General features: G+C 46.9%; 1 protein-coding gene across 1 annotated transcript; it reads left to right on the plus strand.

The window, feature by feature from the left end:
* The first annotated feature begins 14,460 nt into the window (after window positions 1-14,460).
* Window positions 14,461-16,145, plus strand: LOC123117387 (alpha-amylase AMY3-like). The gene is made up of 3 exons (XM_044538155.1): window positions 14,461-14,625; window positions 14,745-15,635; window positions 15,737-16,145. Exons 1-3 carry the CDS (start codon window positions 14,536-14,538, stop codon window positions 15,995-15,997), a joined length of 1,242 nt encoding a protein of 413 aa, XP_044394090.1. The 5' UTR covers window positions 14,461-14,535; the 3' UTR covers window positions 15,998-16,145.
* The last annotated feature ends 6,952 nt before the right edge of the window (window positions 16,146-23,097 follow it).

The following is a 23,097-nucleotide window of genomic DNA, read 5'->3' on the forward strand; positions in this document are numbered from 1 at the left end:
GCAATGGGGGTGTCTGACCCCTGCTCGCACCCCCCCTGTCTCCGCCCCTGTACTCGGGAGTACTAGCTGAATCACTATTCACTAGCCCTTGACATGAGGAAGGCTGTGACTCTGCAGCAGGGAAGCCTGTAGGTGGGGTTGCTGGCTGCACCCTGGAGGTCTATGACCCGCTAGAGTAATGGCCACACCGCGCCTACCTTGACTTTTTTTACTTTGACGAACCACTACGTCTGACTTGACTTGGTGAGCGGGGATGCATGCAAGTGCATTTTGGTTAATGTTTTCTACCGACGTGCAGGTGCAGGTGCAGTTCCAATCGCAATGGAAAATTTGTCGCTCCATTTCTCCATTTCCAGGGCCAAGGCGAAAAAATTACTCTGCTCCATTTTTCAGCCGAGTTGCCGAGCGCGCGTGAGCCAACTTACGATGGAATTTGTTTCTGCGTTTAGGAGAAGATGTCGTTTTCTTTGCTCACGCGCTCAGATCAACGAACCAAGTTTTTTGCCAACAAACATACATACGACTCAAGCGTGCACGCACTTGTTGTCCAACCCTTTTCCCCCTGATTGATCTCTCTTTCTTCAAAGTGAATTAATTGTTTTTTTTTACTTTCTTTCTTCTTTAAAGCGAATTAACTAATTTTAATTTTTTCATTCTCACGAAATAACAAAGTCTCACAGCCAAGACCCTAACATTTTACACAAAACACCCTAAAGTTTTCGCTTCATTACAAACAAGGCCAAAATTTTGACGGCAAACCCTCACAAAAAAATTCGGCAGCATAACGCGTGGGGACATCAGGTGAAGATGTCTTGTAATCTTATTTAGCTTCTAACATAAATCAAGCCTCCAAAGAAGCGACACTAAGCAAGTTTTTTTTATGGATTTTATTAGCTCAAAATGGACCATAAAGAAGATACGTAGCATAATGAGCACACACCCGATCTCTGCATAACTAAGATGCACACAACAGCCCGACAACATGTCAAGTCATTGAAGACCAAAGCTATGCAAAGGTGAGGAAAAAGGAAAAGAAAAACCAAGGCGATCAGATTTGCGATCGACAAGCTACAACAATGACCATATCCGCACTAACCATCTCATGACACCACATGGACAATGAGGTTCTTCAACGGCAACGCCTTCCGGAAGGAAGCGACACTTAGACGCCGCCTCACCGGATCCAACCACAAGGCCATAGTCTAGATTTTCACCCTGAAGATCAGTCTGAGCCAATCCAAGCAATGCCTTCAAGAAGGTAACGACGTAAGAAAAGCGTCGCAGTTGCGAGGTATAACCACTCGGGTCTGACCTAAGATTTTGCCCCGGAGCTCAAGACCGGGTGCTCGAGTAGCACCATTATGGAAGTCACCCACGTGTTGCCGTTACCACTTTTCTGCAATTCCATCTGCTATATGCAATGTGACCGTCTCCACTGCACAACCATCCCTCTGCGTCAAGCCGTCCTATATAATTTAAAACTCACCATCGAAGTCAACCACCGAATTAGGAGACATAACCCCTCCCAACCTTTCGATGACCATCGTCGTCGTGGAGCCGTAGGAAGTCACTGCAGTATTTTGTAGTCATCACCATACGGCCGATCGGATCTTAATCACCACCGCAAGGCATAGACTGTAGCGTGGCTAGCCGGCCACCACCTGCGCGGAAGGCCAACACCTCGCCGCCATGGTCCACATCCAGTGGGAATCCCTGCGCACACCAAGGTCCTGTTGGGGAACGTAGTAATTTCAAAATTTCCTACGCACACGCAAGATCATGGTGATGCATAGCAACGAGAGGGGAGAGTGTGTCCACGTACCCTCGTAGACCGAAAGCGGAAGCGTTATAACAACGCAGTTGATGTAGTCGTACGTCTTCACGGCCCGACCGATCAAGCACCGAAACTACGACACCTCCGAGTTCTAGCACACGTTCAGCTCGATGATGATCCCCGGACTCCGATCCAGCAAAGTGTCAGGGAAGAGTTCCGTCAGCACGACGACGTGGTGACGATCTTGATGTTCTACCGTCGCAAGGCTTCGCCTAAGCACCGCCACAATATTATCGAGGACTATGGTGGAGGGGGGGGGGGCACCGCACACGGCTAAGAGATCTCAAGGATCAATTGTTGTGTCTCTGGGGTGCCCCCCCCGCCCCCGTATATAAAGGAGCAAGGGGGGTGCGGCCGGCCAGGAGGAGGGCGCGCCAGGAGGAGTCCTACTCCCACCGGGAGTAGGACTCCCCCCCTTTTCCATGTTGGACTAGGATTTGGGGGGAAGGAGAGAGAGAGAGGGGAAAGGAAAGGGGGGGCGCCCCCCCTCCTTGTCCAATTCAGACTTGGGGGGGGGGGGAGCGCGCGGCTGCCCCTTGGCCTCCTCTCCTCTTTCTCCACTAGGCACATTAAGGCCCATTAAGTTATCAGGGGGTCCCGGTAACCTCCCGATACTCCGGTAAAATGCCGATTTCACTCGGAACACTTCCGATGTCCAAACATAGGCCTCCAATATATCAATCTTCATGTCTCGACCATTTCGAGACTCCTCGTCATGTCCGTGATCACATCCGGGACTCCGAACAACCTTCGGTACATCAAAACATATAAACTCATAATGAAACTGTTATCGTAACTTTAAGCGTGCGGACCCTACGGGTTCGAGAACAATGTAGACATGACCGAGACACGTCTCCGGTCAATAACCAATAGCGGAACCTGGATGCTCATATTGGCTCCCACATATTCTACGAAGATCTTTATCATTCAGACCGCATAACAACATACGTTGTTCCCTTTGTCATCGGTATGTTACTTGCCCGAGATTCGATCGTCGGTATCTCAATAACTAATTCAATCTTGTTACTGGCAAGTCTCTTTACTCGTTCCGTAATACATCATCTCACAACTAACTCATTAGTTGAAATGCTTGCAAGGCTTAAGTGATGTGCATTACCGAGAGGGCCCAGAGATACCTCTCCGACAATCGGAGTGACAAATCCTAATCTCGAAATACGCCAGCCCAACATGTACCTTTGGAGACACATGTAGAGCTCCTTTATAATCACCCAATTACGTTGTGACGTTTGGTAGCACACAAAGTGTTCCTCCGGTAAACGGGAGTTGCATAATCTCATAGTCATAGGAACATGTATAAGTCATGAAGAAAGCAATAGCAATATACTAAACGATCGTGTGCTAAGCTAATGGAATGGGTCATGTCAATCACATCATTCTCCTAATGATGTTAATCAAATGACAACACATGTCTATGGTTAGGAAACATAACCATCTTTGAGCAACAAGCTAGTCAAGTAGAGGCATACCAGTGACACTCTGTTTGTCTATGTATTCACACATGTATTATGTTTTCGGTTAATACAATTCTAGCATGAATAATAAACATTTATCATGATATAAGGAAATAAATAATAACTTTATTATTGCCTCTAGGGCATATTTCCTTCAGTCTTCCACTTGCACTAGAGTCAATAATCTAGATTACACTGTAATGATTCTAACACCCATGGAGCCTTGGTGCTGATCATGTTTTGCTCATGGAAGAGGCTTAGTCAACGGGTCTGCTACATTCAGATCCGTATGTATCTTGCAAATTTCTATGTCTCCCACTTGGACTAAATCCCGAATGGAATTGAAGTGTCTCTTGATGTGCTTGGTTCTTTTGTGAAATCTGGATTCCTTCGCCAAAGCAATTGCACCAGTATTGTCACAAAAGATTTTCATTGGACCCGATGCACTAGGTATGACACATAGATCGGATAGAACTCGTTCATCCAGACTCCTTCGTTTGCTGCTTCCGAAGCAGCTATGTACTCCGCTTCACATGTAGATCCCGCCACAACGCTTTGTTTAGAACTGCACCAACTGACAGCTCCACCGTTCAATGTAAACACGTATCCGGTTTGCGATTTAGAATCGTCCGGATCAGTGTCAAAGCTTGCATCAACGTAACCATTTACGATGAGCTCTTTGTCACCTCCATAAACGAGAAACATATCCTTAGTCCTTTTCAGGTATTTCAGGATGTTCTTGACCGCTGTCCAGTGATCCACTCCTGGATTACTTTGGTACCTCCCTGCTAAACTTATAGCAAGGCACACATCAGGTCTGGTACACAGCATTGCATACATGATAGATCCTATGGCTGAAGCATAGGGAACTTCTTTCATCTTTTCTCTATCTTCTGCAGTGGTCGGGCATTGAGTCTTACTCAACTTCACACCTTGTAACACAGGCAAGAACCCTTTCTTTGCTTGATCCATTTTGAACTTCTTCAAAACTTTGTCAAGGTATGTGCTTTGTGAAAGTCCAATTAAGCGCCTTGATCTATCTCTATAGATCTTAATGCCCAATATGTAAGCAGCTTCACCGAGGTCTTTCATTGAAAAACTCTTATTCAAGTATCCTTTTATGCTATCCAGAAATTCTATATCATTTCCGATCAGCAATATGTCATCTACATATAGTATCAGAAATGCTACAGAGCTCCCACTCACTTTCTTGTAAATACAGGCTTCTCCAAAAGTCTGTATAAAACCAAATGCTTTGATCACACTATCAAAGCGTTTATTCCAACTCCGAGAGGCTTGCACCAGTCCATAAATGGATCGCTGGAGCTTGCACACTTTGTTAGCTCCCTTTGGATCGACAAAACCTTCCGGTTGCATCATATACAACTCTTCTTCCAGAAAACCATTCAGGAATGCAGTTTTGACATCCATCTGCCATATTTCATAATCATAAAATGCGGCAATTGCTAACATGATTCGGACAGACTTAAGCATCGCTACGGGTGAGAAGGTCTCATCGTAGTCAACCCCTTGAACTTGTCAAAAACCTTCGCAGCAAGTCGAGCTTTGTAGATAGTAACATTACCGCCAGCGTCAGTCTTCTTCTTGAAGATCCATTTATTTTCAATTGCTTGCCGATCATCGGGCAAGTCAACCAAAGTCCACACTTTGTTCTCATACATGGATCCCATCTCAGATTTCATGGCCTCAAGCCATTTTGCGGAATCTGGGCTCACCATCGCTTCTTCATAGTTCGTAGGTTCATCATGGTCTAGTAACATGACTTCCAGAACAGGATTACCGTACCACTCTGGTGCGTATCTTACTCTGGTTGATCTACGAGGTTCAGTAACAACTTGATCTGAAGTTTCATGATCATCATCATTATCTTCCTCACTAATTGGTGTAGGTGTCACAGAAACCTGTTTCTGCGATATACTACTTTCCAATAAGGGAGCAGGTACAGTTACCTCATCAAGTTCTACTTTCCTCCCACTCACTTCTTTCGAGAGAAACTCCTTCTCCAGAAAGTTTCCGAATTTAGCGACAAACGTCTTGCCTTCGGATCTGTGATAGAAGGTGTACCCAACAGTCTCCTTTGGGTATCCTATGAAGACACATTTCTCCGATTTGGGTTCGAGCTTATCAGGTTGAAGCTTTTTCACATAAGCATCGCAGCCCCAAACTTTCAGAAACGACAACTTTGGTTTCTTGCCAAACCACAGTTCATAAGGCGTCGTCTCAACGGATTTTGATGGTGCCCTATTTAACGTGAATGCGGCCGTCTCTAAAGCATAACCCCAAAATGACAGCGGTAAATCTGTAAGAGACATCATAGATCGCACCATATCTAGTAAAGTACGATTACGACGTTCGGACACACCATTACGCTGTGGTGTTCCGGGTGGCGTTAGTTGCGAAACTATTCCGCATTGTTTCAAATGTAGACCAAACTCGTAACTCAAATATTCTCCTCCACGATCAGATCGTAGAAACTTTATTTTCTTGTTACGATGATTTTCAACTTCACTCTGAAATTCTTTGAACTTTTCAAATGTTTCAGACTTATGCTTCATTAAGTAGATATACCCATATCTGCTCAAATCATCTGTGAAGGTGAGAAAATAACGATATCCGCCACGAGCCTCAACATTCATCGGACCACATACATCTGTATGTATGATCTCCAATAAATCAGTTGCTCTCTCCATAGTACCGGAGAACGGTGTTTTAGTCATCTTGCCCATGAGGCACGGTTCGCAAGTACCAAGTGATTCATAATCAAGTGGTTCCAAAAGTCCATCAGTATGGAGTTTCTTCATGCGCTTTACACCGATATGACCTAAACGGCAGTGCCACAAATAAGTTGCACTATCATTATCAACTCTGCATCTTTTGGCTTCAACATTATGAATATGTGTATCACTACTATCGAGATTCAATAAAAATAGACCACTCTTCAAGGGTGCATGACCATAAAAGATATTACTCATATAAATAGAACAACCATTATTCTCTGATTTAAATGAATAACCGTCTCGCATCAAACAAGATCCAGATATAATGTTCATGCTCAACGCTGGCACCAAATAACAATTATTTAGGTCTAAAACTAATCCCGAAGGTAGATGTAGAGGTAGCGTGCCGACCGCGATCACATCGACTTTGGAACCATTTCCCACGCGCATCGTCACCTCGTCCTTAGCTAATCTTCGCTTAATCCGTAGTCCCTGTTTCGAGTTGCAAATATTAGCAACAGAACCAGTATCAAATACCCAGGTGCTACTGCGAGCATTAGTAAGGTACACATCAATAACATGTATATCACATATACCTTTGTTCACCTTGCCATCCTTCTTATCCGCCAAATACTTGGGGCAGTTCCGCTTCCAGTGACCAGTCTGCTTGCAGTAGAAGCACTCAGTTTCAGGCTTAGGTCCAGACTTGGGTTTCTTCTCCTGAGCAGCAACTTGTTTGCTGTTCTTCTTGAAGTTTCCCTTCTTCTTCCCTTTGCCCTTTTTCTTGAAACTAGTGGTCTTGTTAACCATCAACACTTGATGCTCCTTCTTGATTTCTACCTCCGCAGCTTTTAGCATCGCGAAGAGCTCGGGAATAGTCTTTTCCATCCCTTGCATATTATAGTTCATCACAAAGCTCTTGTAGCTTGGTGGCAGTGATTGGAGAATTCTGTCAATGACGCTATCATCCGGAAGATTAACTCCCAGTTGAATCAAGTGATTATTATACCCAGACATTTTGAGTATATGCTCACTGACAGAACTGTTCTCCTCCATCTTGCAGCTGTAGAACTTATTGGAGACTTCATATCTCTCAATCCGGGCATTTGCTTGAAATATTAACTTCAACTCCTGGAACATCTCATATGCTCCATGACGTTCAAAACGTCGTTGAAGACCCGGTTCTAAGCCGTAAAGCATGGCACACTGAACTATAGAGTAGTCATCAGCTTTGCTCTGCCAGACGTTCATAACATCTGGTGTTGCTCCAGCAGCAGGCCTGGCACCCAGCGGTGCTTCCAGGACGTAATTCTTCTGTGCAGCAATGAGGATAATCCTCAAGTTACGGACCCAGTCCGTGTAATTGCTACCATCATCTTTCAACTTTGCTTTCTCAAGGAACGCATTAAAATTCAACGGAACAACAGCACGGGCCATCTATCTACAATTAACATAGACAAGCAAGATACTATCAGGTACTAAGTTCATGATAAATTTAAGTTCAATTAATCATATTACTAAAGAACTCCCACTTAGATAGACATCCCTCTAATCCTCTAAGTGATTACGTGATCCATATCAACTACATCATGTCCGATCATCATGTGAGATGGAGTAGTTTCAACGGTGAACATCAATATGTTGATCATATCTACTATATGATTCACGCTCGACCTTTCGGTCTCCGTGTTCCGAGGCCATATCTGTTATATGCTAGGCTCGTCAAGTTTAACCTGAGTATTCCGCGTGTGCAACTGTTTTGCACCCGTTGTATTTGAACGTAGAGCCTATCAGACCCGATCATCATGTGGTGTCTCAGCACGAAGAACTTTCACAACGGTGCATACTCAGGGAGAACACTTGTACTATGATAATTTAGTGAGGGATCATCTTATAATGCTACCGTCAATCAAAGCAAGATAAGATGCATAAAAGATAAACATCACATGCAATCAATATAAGTGATATGATATGGCCATCATCATCTTGTGCTTGTGATCTCCATCTTCGAAGCACCGTCATGATCACCATTGTCCCGGCGCGACACCTTGATCTCCATCGTAGCATCGTTGTTGTCTCGCCAATCTTATGCTTCTACGACTATCGCTACCGCTTAGTGATAAAGTAAAGCATTACAGGGCGATTGCATTGCATACAATAAAGCGACAACCATATGGCTCCTGCCAGTTGCCGATAACTCGGTTACAAAACATGATCATCTCATACAATAAAATTTAGCATCATGTCTTGACCATATCACATCACAACATGCCCTGCAAAAACAAGTTAGACGTCCTCTACTTTGTTGTTGCAAATTTTACGTGGCTGCTACGGGCTGAGCAAGAACCGTTCTTACCTACGCATCAAAACCACAACGATAGTTTGTCAAGTTGGTGCTGTTTTAACCTTCGCAAGGACCGGGCGTAGCCACACTCGGTTCAACTAAAGTGAGAGAGACAGACACCCGCCGGTCACCTTTAAGCAACTAGTGCTCGTGGCGGTGAAACCAGTCTCGCGTAAGCGTACGCGTAATGTCGGTCCGGGCCGCTTCATCTCACAATACCGCTGAACCAAAGTATGACATGCTGGTAAGCAGAATGACTTATATCGCCCACAACTCACTTGTGTTCTACTCGTGCATATGACACCTACGCATAAAACTAGGCTCGGATGCCACTATTGGGGAACGTAGTAATTTCAAAAATTCCTACGCACACGCAAGATCATGGTGATGCATAGCAATGAGAGGGGAGAGTGTGTCCACGTACCCTCGTAGACCGAAAGCGGAAGCGTTATAACAACGCGGTTGATGTAGTCGTACGTCTTCACGACCCGACCGATCAAGCACTGAAACTACGGCACCTCCGAGTTCTAGCACACGTTCAGCTCGATGATGATCCCCGGACTCTGATCCAGCAAAGTGTCGGGGAAGAGTTCCGTCAGCACGACGGCGTGGTGACGATCTTGATGTTCTACCGTCGCAGGGCTTCGCCTAAGCACCGCTACAATATTATCGAGGACTATGGTGGAGGGTGGCACCGCACACGGCTAAGAGATCTCAAGGATCAATTGTTGTGTCTCTAGGGTGCCCCCCTTGCCCCCGTATATAAAGGAGCAAGGGGGGGGGTGCGGCCGGCCAGGAGGAGGGTGCGCCAGGAGGAGTCCTACTCCCACCGGGAGTAGGACTCCCCCCTTTTCCATGTTGGACTAGGACTTGGGGGGGGAAGGAGAGAGAGAGGGGAAAGGAAAGGGGGGGGGCGCCGCCCCCCTCCTTGTCCAATTCGGACTTGGGGGGGGAGGGGCGCGCGGCTGCCCCTTGGCCTCCTCTCCTCTTCCTCCACTAGGCCCATTAAGGCCCATTAAGTTACCGGGGGGTTCCGGTAACCTCCCGGTACTCCGGTAAAATGCCGATTTCACCCGGAACACTTCCGATGTCCAAACATAGGCTTCCAATATATCAATCTTCATGTCTCGACCATTTCGAGACTCCTCGTCATGTCCGTGATCACATCCGGGACTCCGAACAACCTTCGGTACATCAAAACATATAAACTCATAATGAAACTGTCATCGTAACTTTAAGCGTGCGGACCCTACGGGTTCGAGAACAATGTAGACATGACCGAGACACGTCTCCGGTCAATAACCAATAGCGGAACCTGGATGCTCATATTGGCTCCCACATATTCTACGAAGATCTTTATCGGTCAGACCGCATAACAACATACGTTGTTCCCTTTGTCATCGGTATGTTACTTGCCCGAGATTCGATCGTCGGTATCTCAATACCTAGTTCAATCTTGTTACCGGCAAATCTCTTTACTCGTTCCGTAATACATCATCTCACAACTAAGTCATTAGTTGCAATGCTTGCAAGGCTTAAGTGATGTGCATTACCGAGAGGGCCCAGAGATACCTCTCCGACAATCGGAGTGACAAATCCTAATCTCGAAATACGCCAACCCAACATGTACCTTTGGAGGCACCTGTAGAGCTCCTTCATAATCACCCAGTTACGTTGTGACGTTTGGTAGCACACAAAGTGTTCCTCCGGTAAACGGGAGTTGCATAATCTCATAGTCATAGGAACATGTATAAGTCATGAAGAAAGCAATAGCAATATACTAAACGATCATGTGCTAAGCTAACGGAATGAGTCATCTCAATCACATCATTCTCCTAATGATGTGACCCTGTTAATCAAATGACAACACATGTCTATGGTTAGGAAACATAACCATCTTTGATCAACAAGCTAGTCAAGTAGAGGCATACTAGTGACACTCTGTTTGTCTATGTATTCACACATGTATTATGTTTCCGGTTAATACAATTCTAGCATGAATAATAAACATTTATCATGATATAAGGAAATAAATAATAACTTTATTATTGCCTCTAGGGCATATTTCCTTCAGGTCCCGACGCCAAATCCGATCGAATCTGGCTAGAGACCAGCCCACACAGGGAGGTCCCCCGCATCACCCAACCATCCACTGTTGCGTCTGTAGATGCACGCAATAAGTGGAGAAGATGCACACAAGAAGCAGAGAAGTCGTCTCTTGTTGTGCCACGTCCAAGCCTGAGGCCGGCATGCAAAGCAGACAACTAGGCATTGAATCTGACACCACGTTCGAGGAAAGCCTCGAAACACCGGTGCAGAGTCGCTGGAGCATCCCAACGCTGGGACCTGGCCGACGGCTGATGGACGGATGAGGGGTGGTGGTTGGAGAAGAGGCTAGATTCGGGGAGAGAGGAAGTATCGAGGACGGACCTGCCGTCACAGTCTGCCGAGAGTCTGCCTCCTCTAGGAGCGGCAGGGGGATTTGGTGGCTAGGATTGACTTGTTGGGTGGCGGCAGTGGTGCCTCCGGAGTCGCTTGGGAGCGACCTGGGAGTAGGAAAAAATCTAAGGGGGCGAGGGGGGGGGGGGAGGGTCCCACTAACGACCATCTCGTCCCTTGATAGCGATCAGTTAATCGCTAATTTTTTGGCTTGCCGCTTGTCCCGCGCTGCCATCGCCCCCCCCACCCCCCCACCACCACCCCTTCCTCACGCCTTTCTCATTAACGTGAAAACTTCAGCCCATGTACATCCCATTGCATGCTAAAATCAAGAAATTCATCATAAAAGAATATTGCCTAACAGGTCGTCGTGGAAGGGAAAGTGGCCTGTTAATTGCAGCACGCAGCCACGACCTGATGACGCACTCCCATATCGCTAATCTCTCGAAGTCGCCGCTGCTATTGAAACTGACGCCTGATCGGGCCACCATCGAGAGAAGCGGAGAAGGGAAGGGATCGCCGGGATACAACTGTCGGTCCACACACTTGTCGCCGGTTCACAGCAGAGCGAACGCATGGATGAACAGCAACCACAAGGGGAAAAGGTAATTGATTCTCAAATCAGATTAGTTATTTGCTTTAAAAATTATAGAAGTATAATCAGACAGATTTAGAATCAACTATAACATTCCTACTTGTGCTTGTGTAAACATGAAGAAGAGAGCAGAATCGGTTCATATTTTTTCGATTCTGATTTTGGGACTGTGTTGAGTCAGTGAGGTCCATCTCACCAATTCCAATAAATAATGAGATTAGGTAATATATTATTTACCCACATTGCATTATTACAAATTATTATTTCATAAGATTATCCGGTGTTTCTAGTGTTGTGAATTTGTTTTGTCATTTATCAATTTTCTATCAAGTTTCTTGACACCATGGCATCTCCATTAGACCAGGGCCTATTTCCTTTACAACATAGCCGTTGCGTATGAGACTTTGTGTGAAACCTCGCGCCCCCTAGGTCGAAATCCTAGCTCCGTCCCTCCCTGGGAGGCACCTAGCAACAAAAGCAAGTACTCCCACAGTTTCAAAATAAGTGTCATAAAGTTATACAAAATCAAGGACACTTATTTTCGGACGCAGTGAATAATAATAAGTAAGATCAACTTCGCAATGTAACCATCTACATCACCATACAGTGTTGCAGTTCTCAGAAATCACGCATTGACATAGTTGGGTGAATACTGCTAGCTTGCTGTCAATCCCATCGGACCATGATTTGACGATGGGACCACTGTCTATCAAATGATTTGGCGTCATTTCTGAAGATGCATTCTTTTCGTCACGGAAGTACGGAAACATTTTCTCCATCTACGGAAGCATCACTTTTTTCAGTAAATAAATGATTTGTGTCGACCGTTAAAGAGGGAGCGAGTGATTTGTGCTGAGCGAATGAAACATTATAGCTGCACGTATAATAACTGTGCAACTGTGGTCTTCATAATTTGTATGTTAATAAAAAATATGGACTTTGTATAAATAAAAACTATAAAGTGCACTCCCTACATTTCCTTTTACTTTTTTTTTGCAAGTACATTTCCTTTTACTCTGCGTATTAGGATTGTTTGAATTCAAACTCTTCGAAGTTTGACCAAGTTTGCACAAAAAAAATATGAACATTCACAATGCAAAATCTATATCATCAGATCCATCATGAAATATATTTTCATATTATATTTTTTGGTATTGTAGATGCTTTTGTCCTTGAGGACGCACGAGTGTGAGTACTTTATATATATTAAAAAGCCCCTGGTATTGTAGATGTTGATATTTTTCGATATAATTTTGGTCAAACTTTAGAAAGTTTAATTTTTTAAAAATCTAATACACAGAGTAAAAGGTACATAATGAGAGTTCTAGCAGCCGCTCACCCAAGCACGCATCTTAATTAATACTCTCTCCGTCCAAAATAAATGTCTTAAGCTTAGTACAATTTTGTACTAGAGCTAGTACAAAGTTGAGACAGTTATTTTGGGACGGAGGGAGTACAAGATCAGGCACTTCTCATATCAATCAATAAAAATGATCATGTTTTTCATTTGAGAAGTTTGATATATATGCACCATGATGCACCACTTAAAAGATGTCAGGCCCTGTTTGGATCACCGTTTCTCTTTCAAATACACTTGTAAAAAATACACACCTCACTCCGTCGTTTCACTTTCGGCTGGAGTTTGCACAACGACCGGTAAGTTACACTTGTAAATTAACACCTCCGTATTATAATACATCCATTCCAAGCACGGCCTCAGTGTTTTGTGTGTTTTTCTATAGCATTTCATGCTAACATGTTTATTTTAATCTTTGCGTTTGCTAACTTCTACTATATAAAAAAGATGTGAATTCTTGGAGATGTCATCGTTTTCTAACTTCTTGAAGCCAAACAGGTTTTCCGTTCTGTAGGTGCATGTCATCGATCTCCTTTCTGAGCCAAAAGTTCCGCACACGTAATTGACCGAGTGTATTCGGTACTCCCTCCATTCCACAATGTAGTGCTTCCTCTATCCTCGTGCTTCAACTTTGACCGCAAATTTAACTACCAGGACCGATTGCGGCGGGAGCAAAAATTATATCAGTGAATTCGTATTCAAAAGAAGTTTTCAATTATATACTTTTTTCTCCCGCCGCAGTTGGTCTCGTTGGTTAAATTTATGGTCAAAGTTGGACCTCGGGAAGCGTGGGCGCACTATATTTTGGAATGGAGGGAGTACTAACTACCAGCAGAGTCATAGTTTCGAAACGGTAATCGAACCGCCAAGACGGTCGGTTCAGGTTTTTCCCGGTTTGAGTGCCGGTTCACCGGTACGATTATCAATTTTTTAAGCAACAAAATAATATATATTATCAACAAATACATCAATTAATAGAAAAATTATGTGTAATCACAACCAGTACCTACATGTTAATTATATTCATATACATGATAAGAAAAGGGTGTGTTGTTGCTGTTGTGCAGAGCTGGAGCGGCGAGGGGGAGGCCGGGTCACCGTGCCACCGCGCCGAGCAAGGGTGGCTGCGCAAGAGGCGGTGGCGCCCGATGGGTTTGTCCCTGTGAACAAAATCCAGAGAGAAAGCTCCTAATGGGCTGAAACCCTATAAAATGATTTTTTTTCTTTATCGACTCTACCCTCAGCTTGTATGCACAAAACAAGTCAATCAATAGGTTTTTCTAGAATCAACATCAAACTGTTCGGTTTTATGTCAACCGTCCGGTTCACGTTTTTTCAAAAACTGTCTGATTCGACCGGGTTTTCCTGGTTCGATTACTCAAACGGTCCACCAGGCTTAAAGAACCATGGGAATCGCCGGTTCGGTTTTTTCTGGTCCGGTTTTTAAAACTATGAGCAGAGTGCTTGTCTAGTGCAGATATACATGGAGAGTAATTAAACGGCAGTAATTAATATACAAAACTCTAGTTCCTTATCCATTTTATCTCAGAAGCCAGCGGTCCTTATCCATGCGGATATCTTTGGAGAAAAATTAAGGAGAATTGATAGTTTTTACTGAGGTACCTACTTATCTCCGAGCTCCAAGTACCTATAAATACAAGCGAGCTCAGGCATTGCCAACCAAGGAGCAGCCGTCGGTCCAGGAGTCCCGATTTCATAGGAAGCAGAGGCGAGCTGCGCTGCAGAGACTGGAGCTATGGCCAAGCACTCTGCCACTCTCTGTGGCCTTCTTGTTGTTGTGCTTTGTCTCGCCTCCAGCTTAGCACAGGCTCAAATTCTTTTCCAGGTGAGAAAATGTGTCTTCAAGTTCCATTTGCTCTACAAACATTTCATTCTTGACCTTCCAGCCAAGCAAGGACATTTGATTACATATGTTGGTGTGTGCTTTGGTGTTTTGTTGGCCAGGGGTTTAATTGGGAATCATGGAAGACACAAGGCGGGTGGTACAAGTTCATGCAAGGGAAGGTGGAGGACATCGCCAGCACCGGCGCCACCCACGTCTGGCTCCCCCCGCCGTCGCAGTCCGTGTCGCCGGAGGGTTATCTGCCGGGGCAGCTCTACAACCTCAACTCCAAGTACGGCAGCGGGGCCGACCTCAAGTCGCTGATCCAAGCATTCCGCAGCAAGAACATCTCGTGCGTCGCCGACATCGTCATCAACCACCGTTGCGCCGACAAGAAGGACGGCCGCGGCGTCTACTGCATCTTCGAGGGAGGAACGTCCGACAACCGCCTCGACTGGGGCCCCGACGAGATCTGCAGCGACGACACCAAGTACTCCAACGGCCGCGGCCACAGGGACACCGGCGGCGGCTTCGATGCCGCGCCCGACATCGACCATCTCAACCCGCGGGTGCAGAGGGAGCTCTCCGCCTGGCTCAACTGGCTCAAAACTGACCTCGGCTTCGTCGGATGGCGCCTCGACTTTGCCAAGGGATACTCTGCGGCCATGGCCAAGATCTATGTCGACAACAGCAAGCCGTCTTTCGTGGTTGGTGAGCTCTACGATAGGGACCGACAGCTGCTCGCGAACTGGGTGCATGGCGTCAGCGGGCCGGCCACGGCGTTTGACTTCCCCACCAAGGGCGTTCTCCAGGAGGCCGTGCAGGGCAACCTGGGGAGGATGCGCGGCAGCGACGGCAAGGCGCCCGGTCCGATTGGGTGGATGCCGGAGAGAACCGTCACGTTCATCGACAACCATGACACTGGGTCGACACAGAGGTTGTGGCCATTCCCCTCAGACAAGGTCATGCAGGGCTACGCCTACATCCTCACACACCCAGGCATACCATGCCTCGTAAGTAGCACACTGCACAACTTCACCATAACATTTCACATCAAATTGCACATCGAATGTTATTGATATGAACTCACAGCTACTTGGTTTTGCGCGCGCAGTTCTACGACCATGTGTTCGACTGGAAGCTGAAGCAGGAGATCACCGCACTGGCTAGGGTCAGGTCAAGGAACGGGATCCATCCGGGTAGCACACTGGATATCCTCAAGGCCGAGGGCGATCTCTATGTTGCCAAGATTGGGGGCAAGGTTATAACCAAGATCGGGTCAAGATACAATATTGGCAACAACGTGATCCCCTCGGGTTTCAAGATTGCGGCTAAAGGCAACAACTACTGTGTTTGGGAGAAGAGTGGCCTCTGAATTCATGCTGGTGAATGGAATTAGTTCTAGTTTTCAAACTGGATATCTACGACTAGGCATGATTTATGAGATTAAATATTCCGAATTTGGTTTTAAATGTACGGTCCTATGAAAATAATTGAGCACAATGCAGTGTGTTATTCCCGAAGAAATGTGGGTTGACTGATATTTCAAACCTTGATGACTTTCATGCATGAGTAATGCTAGACTTACGTAAGGAAGCTATGTACATTTACGTAATAGCCATCGTGGGACATTAGGATTGGTTGTTAGAGGAGGCTGGGGCTCATCCCCCTGAAAATCGGGGGGGGGGGGGGATGTTTAGATTAGTTTGGCATGTTTCGTAGACTTACGTAGGCTCTTTGTAGGTTTAGCATTTTCGACTCATGCACCCTATGTATTCTGACCTTCCGTTGATTTCTCCATCGCCAAAGACAACGATGATGCCTACCGACGCCTCCCCGCCGGTGACTGCATGGGAGATCCCTTTTGACGGCTGACCGGACTTCGCCGACGTGTTTTTTTAGAGAAAAGGCCATCAGCACGACTTCAAACTAATGAAGTCATCAACCGGCTAGGGTACAATGGTGTTGTGAAAGAAAACAACCTAGCTTGAGAGCAAGCTGAAAAATTACAAGCAAGGATCAATCGGCACTACTACAACAGAGCAGAGGGAACAATTACACCCGCTAACAAATGAAGCATCTTGATCAAGCCAAAGGGAGACTCCTCGCAGATTGGATTGGCATCTGAAGAAAACAACGAGGACAGACCGGGCGATGCAAAGCAAGGAACACACAGCCACAGAAAGAGCACATGCCATGCTGCAGAGTCGACCGAGCCGCGACGGTGGAGAGACCACAACTCACCACACCCGCTGCTGCAGGTGCAGGGAGACCACTATCTCCCTTCGCCCAAGCGCAGGGCACCGTAACACCGGTCAGCAGTCGGCGGAGCAACTCTGCAGGGAGCCACAGAAGATTGCAGACTCACGCCTTCACCACCAACATGACCGGCGACCCCGAAGCTTGCACACATGCGCCACCGACGCACAACACAGCAGAGCAGGCCCACATCCTCACCCACCCCAAGACGCCATGAACGTCTCCGCTCCGGATCCGGAGATGTTGTACTTCGCACGGCGCCACACGTACGCCTAGTCGCCTACATTAGCCCGGACACGGCGTCGGGCTGCGCGAACCCGGAGGCCTTCTTCCGCGCCGTCTTCCGCAACCTGGCCCCGGGCCTGTGTCAGGACTTGGAGCTCCAAACGCCGAGCTGCTTCGGTGACATGGTGGTGTGCTTCCGCACGCCGGAGGACCGGGAGGTGGCCATGCGCAGGCAGCCGTTCAAGGTGGCCGGCGGCGTGACGGTTAAGTTGGTGCGCGAGGGGGAGACGCCCAACGTCAACTTCACCCTGATGGAGTGCCTCACCCACGTCGCCCTGCATCGCTACCCCGTGGAGGAGCGGACGGAGGAGGAGATCCGCGGCAACTGCTGCCACTTCGGGGGTGTGCTGGAGGTCGACCGTGCCTGCTTCGCGGCGCCCGACCTCGCCACTGTCTTCGTCGTCCTTAACATGGAGCACCCTCGAGAAATCCCCCGCAAGCTCCGGATCAGGTACAGCGACGGCTCCCGCTGCGTCGTCCCCATTGAGATCCTCAGGGTTTGGCACTAGTAGAAAAAGGGCCTACAGTCCCGGTTGGTGAGGGCCTTTAGTCCCGGTTCATGAACCGGGACTAAAGGGTCGGTACTAATGCCCTGACCCTTTAGTCCCGGTTCAATCCAGAACCGGGACAGATGGGCCTCCACGTGGCCTGTCCGCTGAGCCCAGGCAGGAGGGCCTTTGGTCCCGGTTGGTGGCACCAACCGGGACCAATAGGCATCCACGCGTCAGCATTTCTGTGGCTGGGGTTTTTGTTTTTTTTTGAAGGGGGGGGGGTTGGGGGGTTTTTGGGGGTTAATTTAGGTGTTTCATATATTGTGCTATAGCTAGCTAATTAATAGAGAGAAGTGTCCTCTCTTTTGTCCGTGCTTGGTCGACACTACGTACCATACATACGTATAGAGAGGACTAGCTAGACACGCTAGCTAGCTAGTAAGCAAACAGAAGATCGTCATGAACATATATGCATACAGAGAGAAGTGATATCGACCACCTCTCCTTCTCCGAGAGATTGGTCGAACAACAAGTTCTCGTATATCTATCCGACACTATCGGCTACATATATACAATAATTATCTTTTACAAATATATAATCTCCTAAAATACGGACGCGTGGTCCACATAGTATTCTCCGTCTTCAGCGATCACGTGGTCAAGAAAGAATGCCGCCAATTTCTCTTGAATTGCTCGCATGCGATCTGGTGCTAGGAGTTCATCCCGCATACGAAACATCTAATTTTAAGAAGGGGTCAATATATATATATATATATATATATATATATATATATATATATATATATATATATATATATATATATATATATATATATATATGAATGAATGAAACTCAACACAAATGATGGTAATAAAATAAAATTGTGAATATTTTTATTTACGCACTTCATATTGTTTGTCGGAGTAGCCCCGCTCACAGGTCGTGTGGCGGATGGACTCGCAAATGTAGTATCCACAGAAATCATTCCCTTGTTCCTGCCACAACCACTTTACAAGAAATAGAGGTCAATCAAACTGATAATTATCAAGCATGCTAAATGGTATTGATGAAACTAGCGCTTGAATCACTAGGAGATGCCTGGAATATGCTACTATATAGTACTTACTTTCGGGTGCCTAAATTGCAGCTTCTTCGGTAGGTTCCGGAGCTTTTTTTGGTGAATTTTCTTCAAGCCCTGCCATACAAAGAAAACAATTACTTGATATCAGAAATGAACAAAGTTGCTGATATGGTGGATAATGATCGATTTAACTTACTTCTCGAGCATTTCAGTCATGTCCGCATACTCCTTGGGATCTTTTCGCTTGGAGTCTAAGACAGTTACTACTCCCTTCTCAAGCTTAATCTCTAGGAGAATATAGTGGTAGCTGCGCACACATGCATAACTCATCAATATTACATTACTATAACCTGGACTAATAAGGAAACCGAATATGCCACAAGACAGTAACACTCACTTGAAGTTGTAAGGAAAGCGTATTATATCTTTGTGGTCATTTATTTCCAACGATCGTAGCAAGTTGGCCTCGGTTTCTTGGGCATGATATTGAACCTCAGTTGCATCTATGAGATACGTGTTAATGAACCCAATATCTCCCATTTGTCTTTTCTTCAATTCGGCGATCTTCAATCTGCATAATATAGTGAGGATAATTATAAATACATGCAATGAAAGGGCTGAGTTATATAGAGAGACTTAATGACAGAAGTAGTACTACTTACAGACAGTAGGAGGTGACCATTGCTTTATCGATGGCCAATTGATTGAAAAACTGATAGAACTCCTCAAATGGAATAGGCAACAGTTCAATTCCAAGGAGGTCATGCTCCTTTTTAACTCTCACATACAAAGTACTCCTCCCCTCAGACTCTTTGCAGGTTTTCATGTACCAACCATGCAATCTTCGCATCATCGTTGATAGAGAACTTTCATCTTTGACGAGAGGCTTCCCGTACTCGTATCTTTGTATCTGCACCTCCAAGATATCATAATGTACATCGTCGGGCAGGTAATCTGCAGGATTGCCATAACCGGGCACCATCCTCGGATCGACGATGTCGCTAGCAGGCACCTTAAGCGGGGGGCACGATTGCTTCGCTTGTTCGCCGAGCTGGGCAATTTGTTTCCCAGCTCGTCGTTCTTTCATCCTTTGATCACTTTTAGTACTTCCCGACCTCTCCGCTTCGGCAAATGCCTTTCCAATAATGCGCTCATAGTTGCCTTTCGGCGGAGACTTGGGTGGTTTTGTCAGGGCAGCCAGAGTGCGCTTTGCTTTCACCGGATCTACCTTCTCCTCCGGAGGTGGATTTCTCTTTACTTTCAACCCTTGAAACCAGTCATCCACTTCGGTCTGCGCGATCTTCACGTTTTCCTCCTCGCTCCTCTCGTACGGTAACTTCTCTGGAGTCTTCAGAGAAGGACCCAATCTGTATCTCCTCCCGCCTTTGGCTGTACTGCTAGACGCCGGCAGAGTAGACGGAGCGGATGTCTTCTTTCCTTGCTTACGAGGCGGAGGAGAAGGACTATGACGCGCCGGAGCAGCCGGAGCGGCGGCGGGTCTCTTCCGCCCTTGCTGATGAGGCGGAGAAGGAGGAGGCTGGCTGCTCGGGCGCGCCGGCGCAGGCGGAGAAGGAGGCGGAGTGCCGCCACGCGCCGGAGAAGGAGCCGGCCGAGTGCCCTGATCGTCACTCGCCGGAGGAGGCGGTGGAGGAGGCGGAGTGCCCTGACTCGCCGGAGGAGGAGGAGGAGGCGGAGGCGTCCAGTTCGGAAGGTTGATGAGATCCTTTCGCCATAGGCATGGAGTCTTCAGAGCAGAACCCAGTCGATACTCCCCTTCACCGGTAGGGTGGTCAAGCCGGAGGTCCTCAAATCCCTCCGTTATTTCATCGACCATCACCAAGCATATCCTTCTGGAATTGGCCGGCGGTGAAAAGTTAAGTCGGGTTTAGTAGGATAAACAGAGCCAACAGCCGCCTTGACCTTCAAATTGCTCCATTGCGCCATAAGGTGGCAATTTTCAGCATCCGTGATAGCATCCACGGGATAGCTGGCAGGAGCCGTCAAGGCATGCTCTGGCTGAAGCAGCTCGGTGGAAGCCACGCTGCTTCTCCGCTGAGATGGCGGGGTAGCTTCGGGGGAAGCTTCGGCAGGTCGTTTGCTGCGATCTGCTTCTCGTTCCTCTAGCCCCATTACCCTTTCGTGCAGCCTGCAGTTGGCTCTGCTCCAGTTTCTTCCTCCTCTCCTGGGTTTTGTAACCCCCTGCGTCCGGAAATCCAGCCTTCCACGAAACGGAGCCTGGCGTGCCTCGTGTCCGTCCAGGGTGCTCAGGATTGCCGAGGGCCATTGTGAGCTCGTCCTTCTCCCTGTCTGGAACGAACGTCCCTTGCTGCGCTGCTTCGATATATTGCTGAAGCCTCTTGACTGGTATGTCCAATTGTTCGTCTGTCCAAATGCACTTCCCTGTTATAGGGTCCAAGGATCCGCCGGCCCCAAAGAACCAAGTCCGGCAACGTTCTGGCCAGTTCATTGTCTCTGGTTCGATCCCTTTATCAAGAAGATCATTCTCAGCCTTGGCCCACTTAGGCCGGGCTACGAGGTAGCCACTTGACCCCGTGCAATGGTGAAGCTTCTTCTTCTCAGCATTTCTCTTGTTTGTCGCCGACATCTTTTTACTCTTTTCCGATGTCTTGTGGGCCACAAATGCGGGCCAGTCATCTCTGATCTTCTCATATTTGCCCATGAATTCTGGTGTCTCATTTTTTTGACATACCTATTGAGGTCTTTCTTCCAATTCCTGAATAGGTCTGCCATCTTCTTCAGAGCAAAAGACTTGATTAATGGCTCTATAACTGGCTTCTCCAGATCATCCTCCGGCGGTAAGGTGAAATTTGACTTCAGCTTAGTCCAAAGATTCTTTTTCTACATATCATTGACATAAGACACCTCAGGGTCTTCGTTCTTAGGCTTATACCATTGCTGGATGCTGATCGGGATCTTGTCCCTAACCAGAACCCCGCACTGAGCAACAAATGCCTTCTTTGTCCGGTAGGGTTCAATCAGTTGGCCGTCGCGCGCGATTTGTATGATCTCAAACTTTTCATCCGAGCTCAACTTTTTCTTCGGGCCTCGTCTCTTTACCGAAGTTGTGCTCGATCCGGAGGGCTAAAAAAACAAAGACGAGAGTTAATTAATATGTGTACATACCAAAACAATGAATGCATCAATTAGCTAGTCAGCACAGGCTTAACTAATATATATACCTGGCCGGACTCGGTTTGGTGATCACCGGAGCCGTCCTCACGGTCTACTTCTTCACCCTCTCCTTCTTGCACCGGCATTGGGTCATCGGAGCCATGTAAATCATAGCCAGCTGCTTCTTCACCCTCTCCTTCCAGACCATCGTTGTCGTTGAGAAACATCAACGAGGAGACGGCATCACTTCCTTGTGCGATTATGTCCCTCAATAACGCTTCTTGTGCTTCATCTCGGGGGGTGTCCATAGTTTCTACAAATATTTACAACATGGCAATTATTATTCAAACATGACAGATATGGATATATTAGTGGCAAACGTAGAACTAGCTAGCTAATCACAATAAGGAATCATATTAGTGGCCTCGACGCTGCTTCTCTAGGGTTTGGGGTGGCCTCGACAACGCTTCAAGGGTTAGGGGGTGGCCTCGAGAACGCTTCAAGGAGGGGGTAATATCGACCCCCCCCACGTGTTGAAGCTATCGGGAGGGGGTCGGCGTTGAACACTACATCTATGTCCCACAAGTGACGTGGGCATCGACGCCCGCGGTAGGGTAGAGGGTCGTGGATTGCCGAGCGGTCGAGGGTCAAGGGGTCGAGGATCGTCGAGGGGTCGGGAGGTTGCCTAGTGTCAAAGGATTCAACAAAACCATGTCTTCATCATTAGGCGAAAGTAACAGGTGCATGATGGTACGAAGCTCTCCAAAGTTATTTTGGAACGGAGTCCCAGATAGGATAATTCGCTTTTTGGTACAAAGTTCAGCAAGAACCTTCCGAATATCATTATTTGAAAGGCCTTTGCTGAGATTCGTACAAAAAGGCAAATTATCCTATCCGGGACTCCATTCCAGAATAACTTTGGAGGACTTCGTACCATCATGCCATGGTTACTTCCGGCTAATGATGAAGCCATGGATTTCTTCAATACTTTGACACTATAGGAACCCTCGACCCTGAAACCTTCGACCCTTGACCCCTTAACGACCCTCGACCCTGAAACCTTCGACCCTTGACCCCTTAACGACCCTAGACCCTCTACCCTAGTTCCCGACCCTCGACCCCTTGGTGATCCTCGACACCCTCGTTATATCGACAACAACGCAACATACATATACATGGGAAAATAATGTTATCGGGGAGGGGGTATCGGTACCCCCCCCTCGTGT

The sequence above is a fragment of the Triticum aestivum genome, chromosome 5B (assembly GCF_018294505.1).
Source record: "Triticum aestivum cultivar Chinese Spring chromosome 5B, IWGSC CS RefSeq v2.1, whole genome shotgun sequence".
In the NCBI taxonomy this organism is placed as follows: domain Eukaryota; kingdom Viridiplantae; phylum Streptophyta; class Magnoliopsida; order Poales; family Poaceae; genus Triticum; species Triticum aestivum.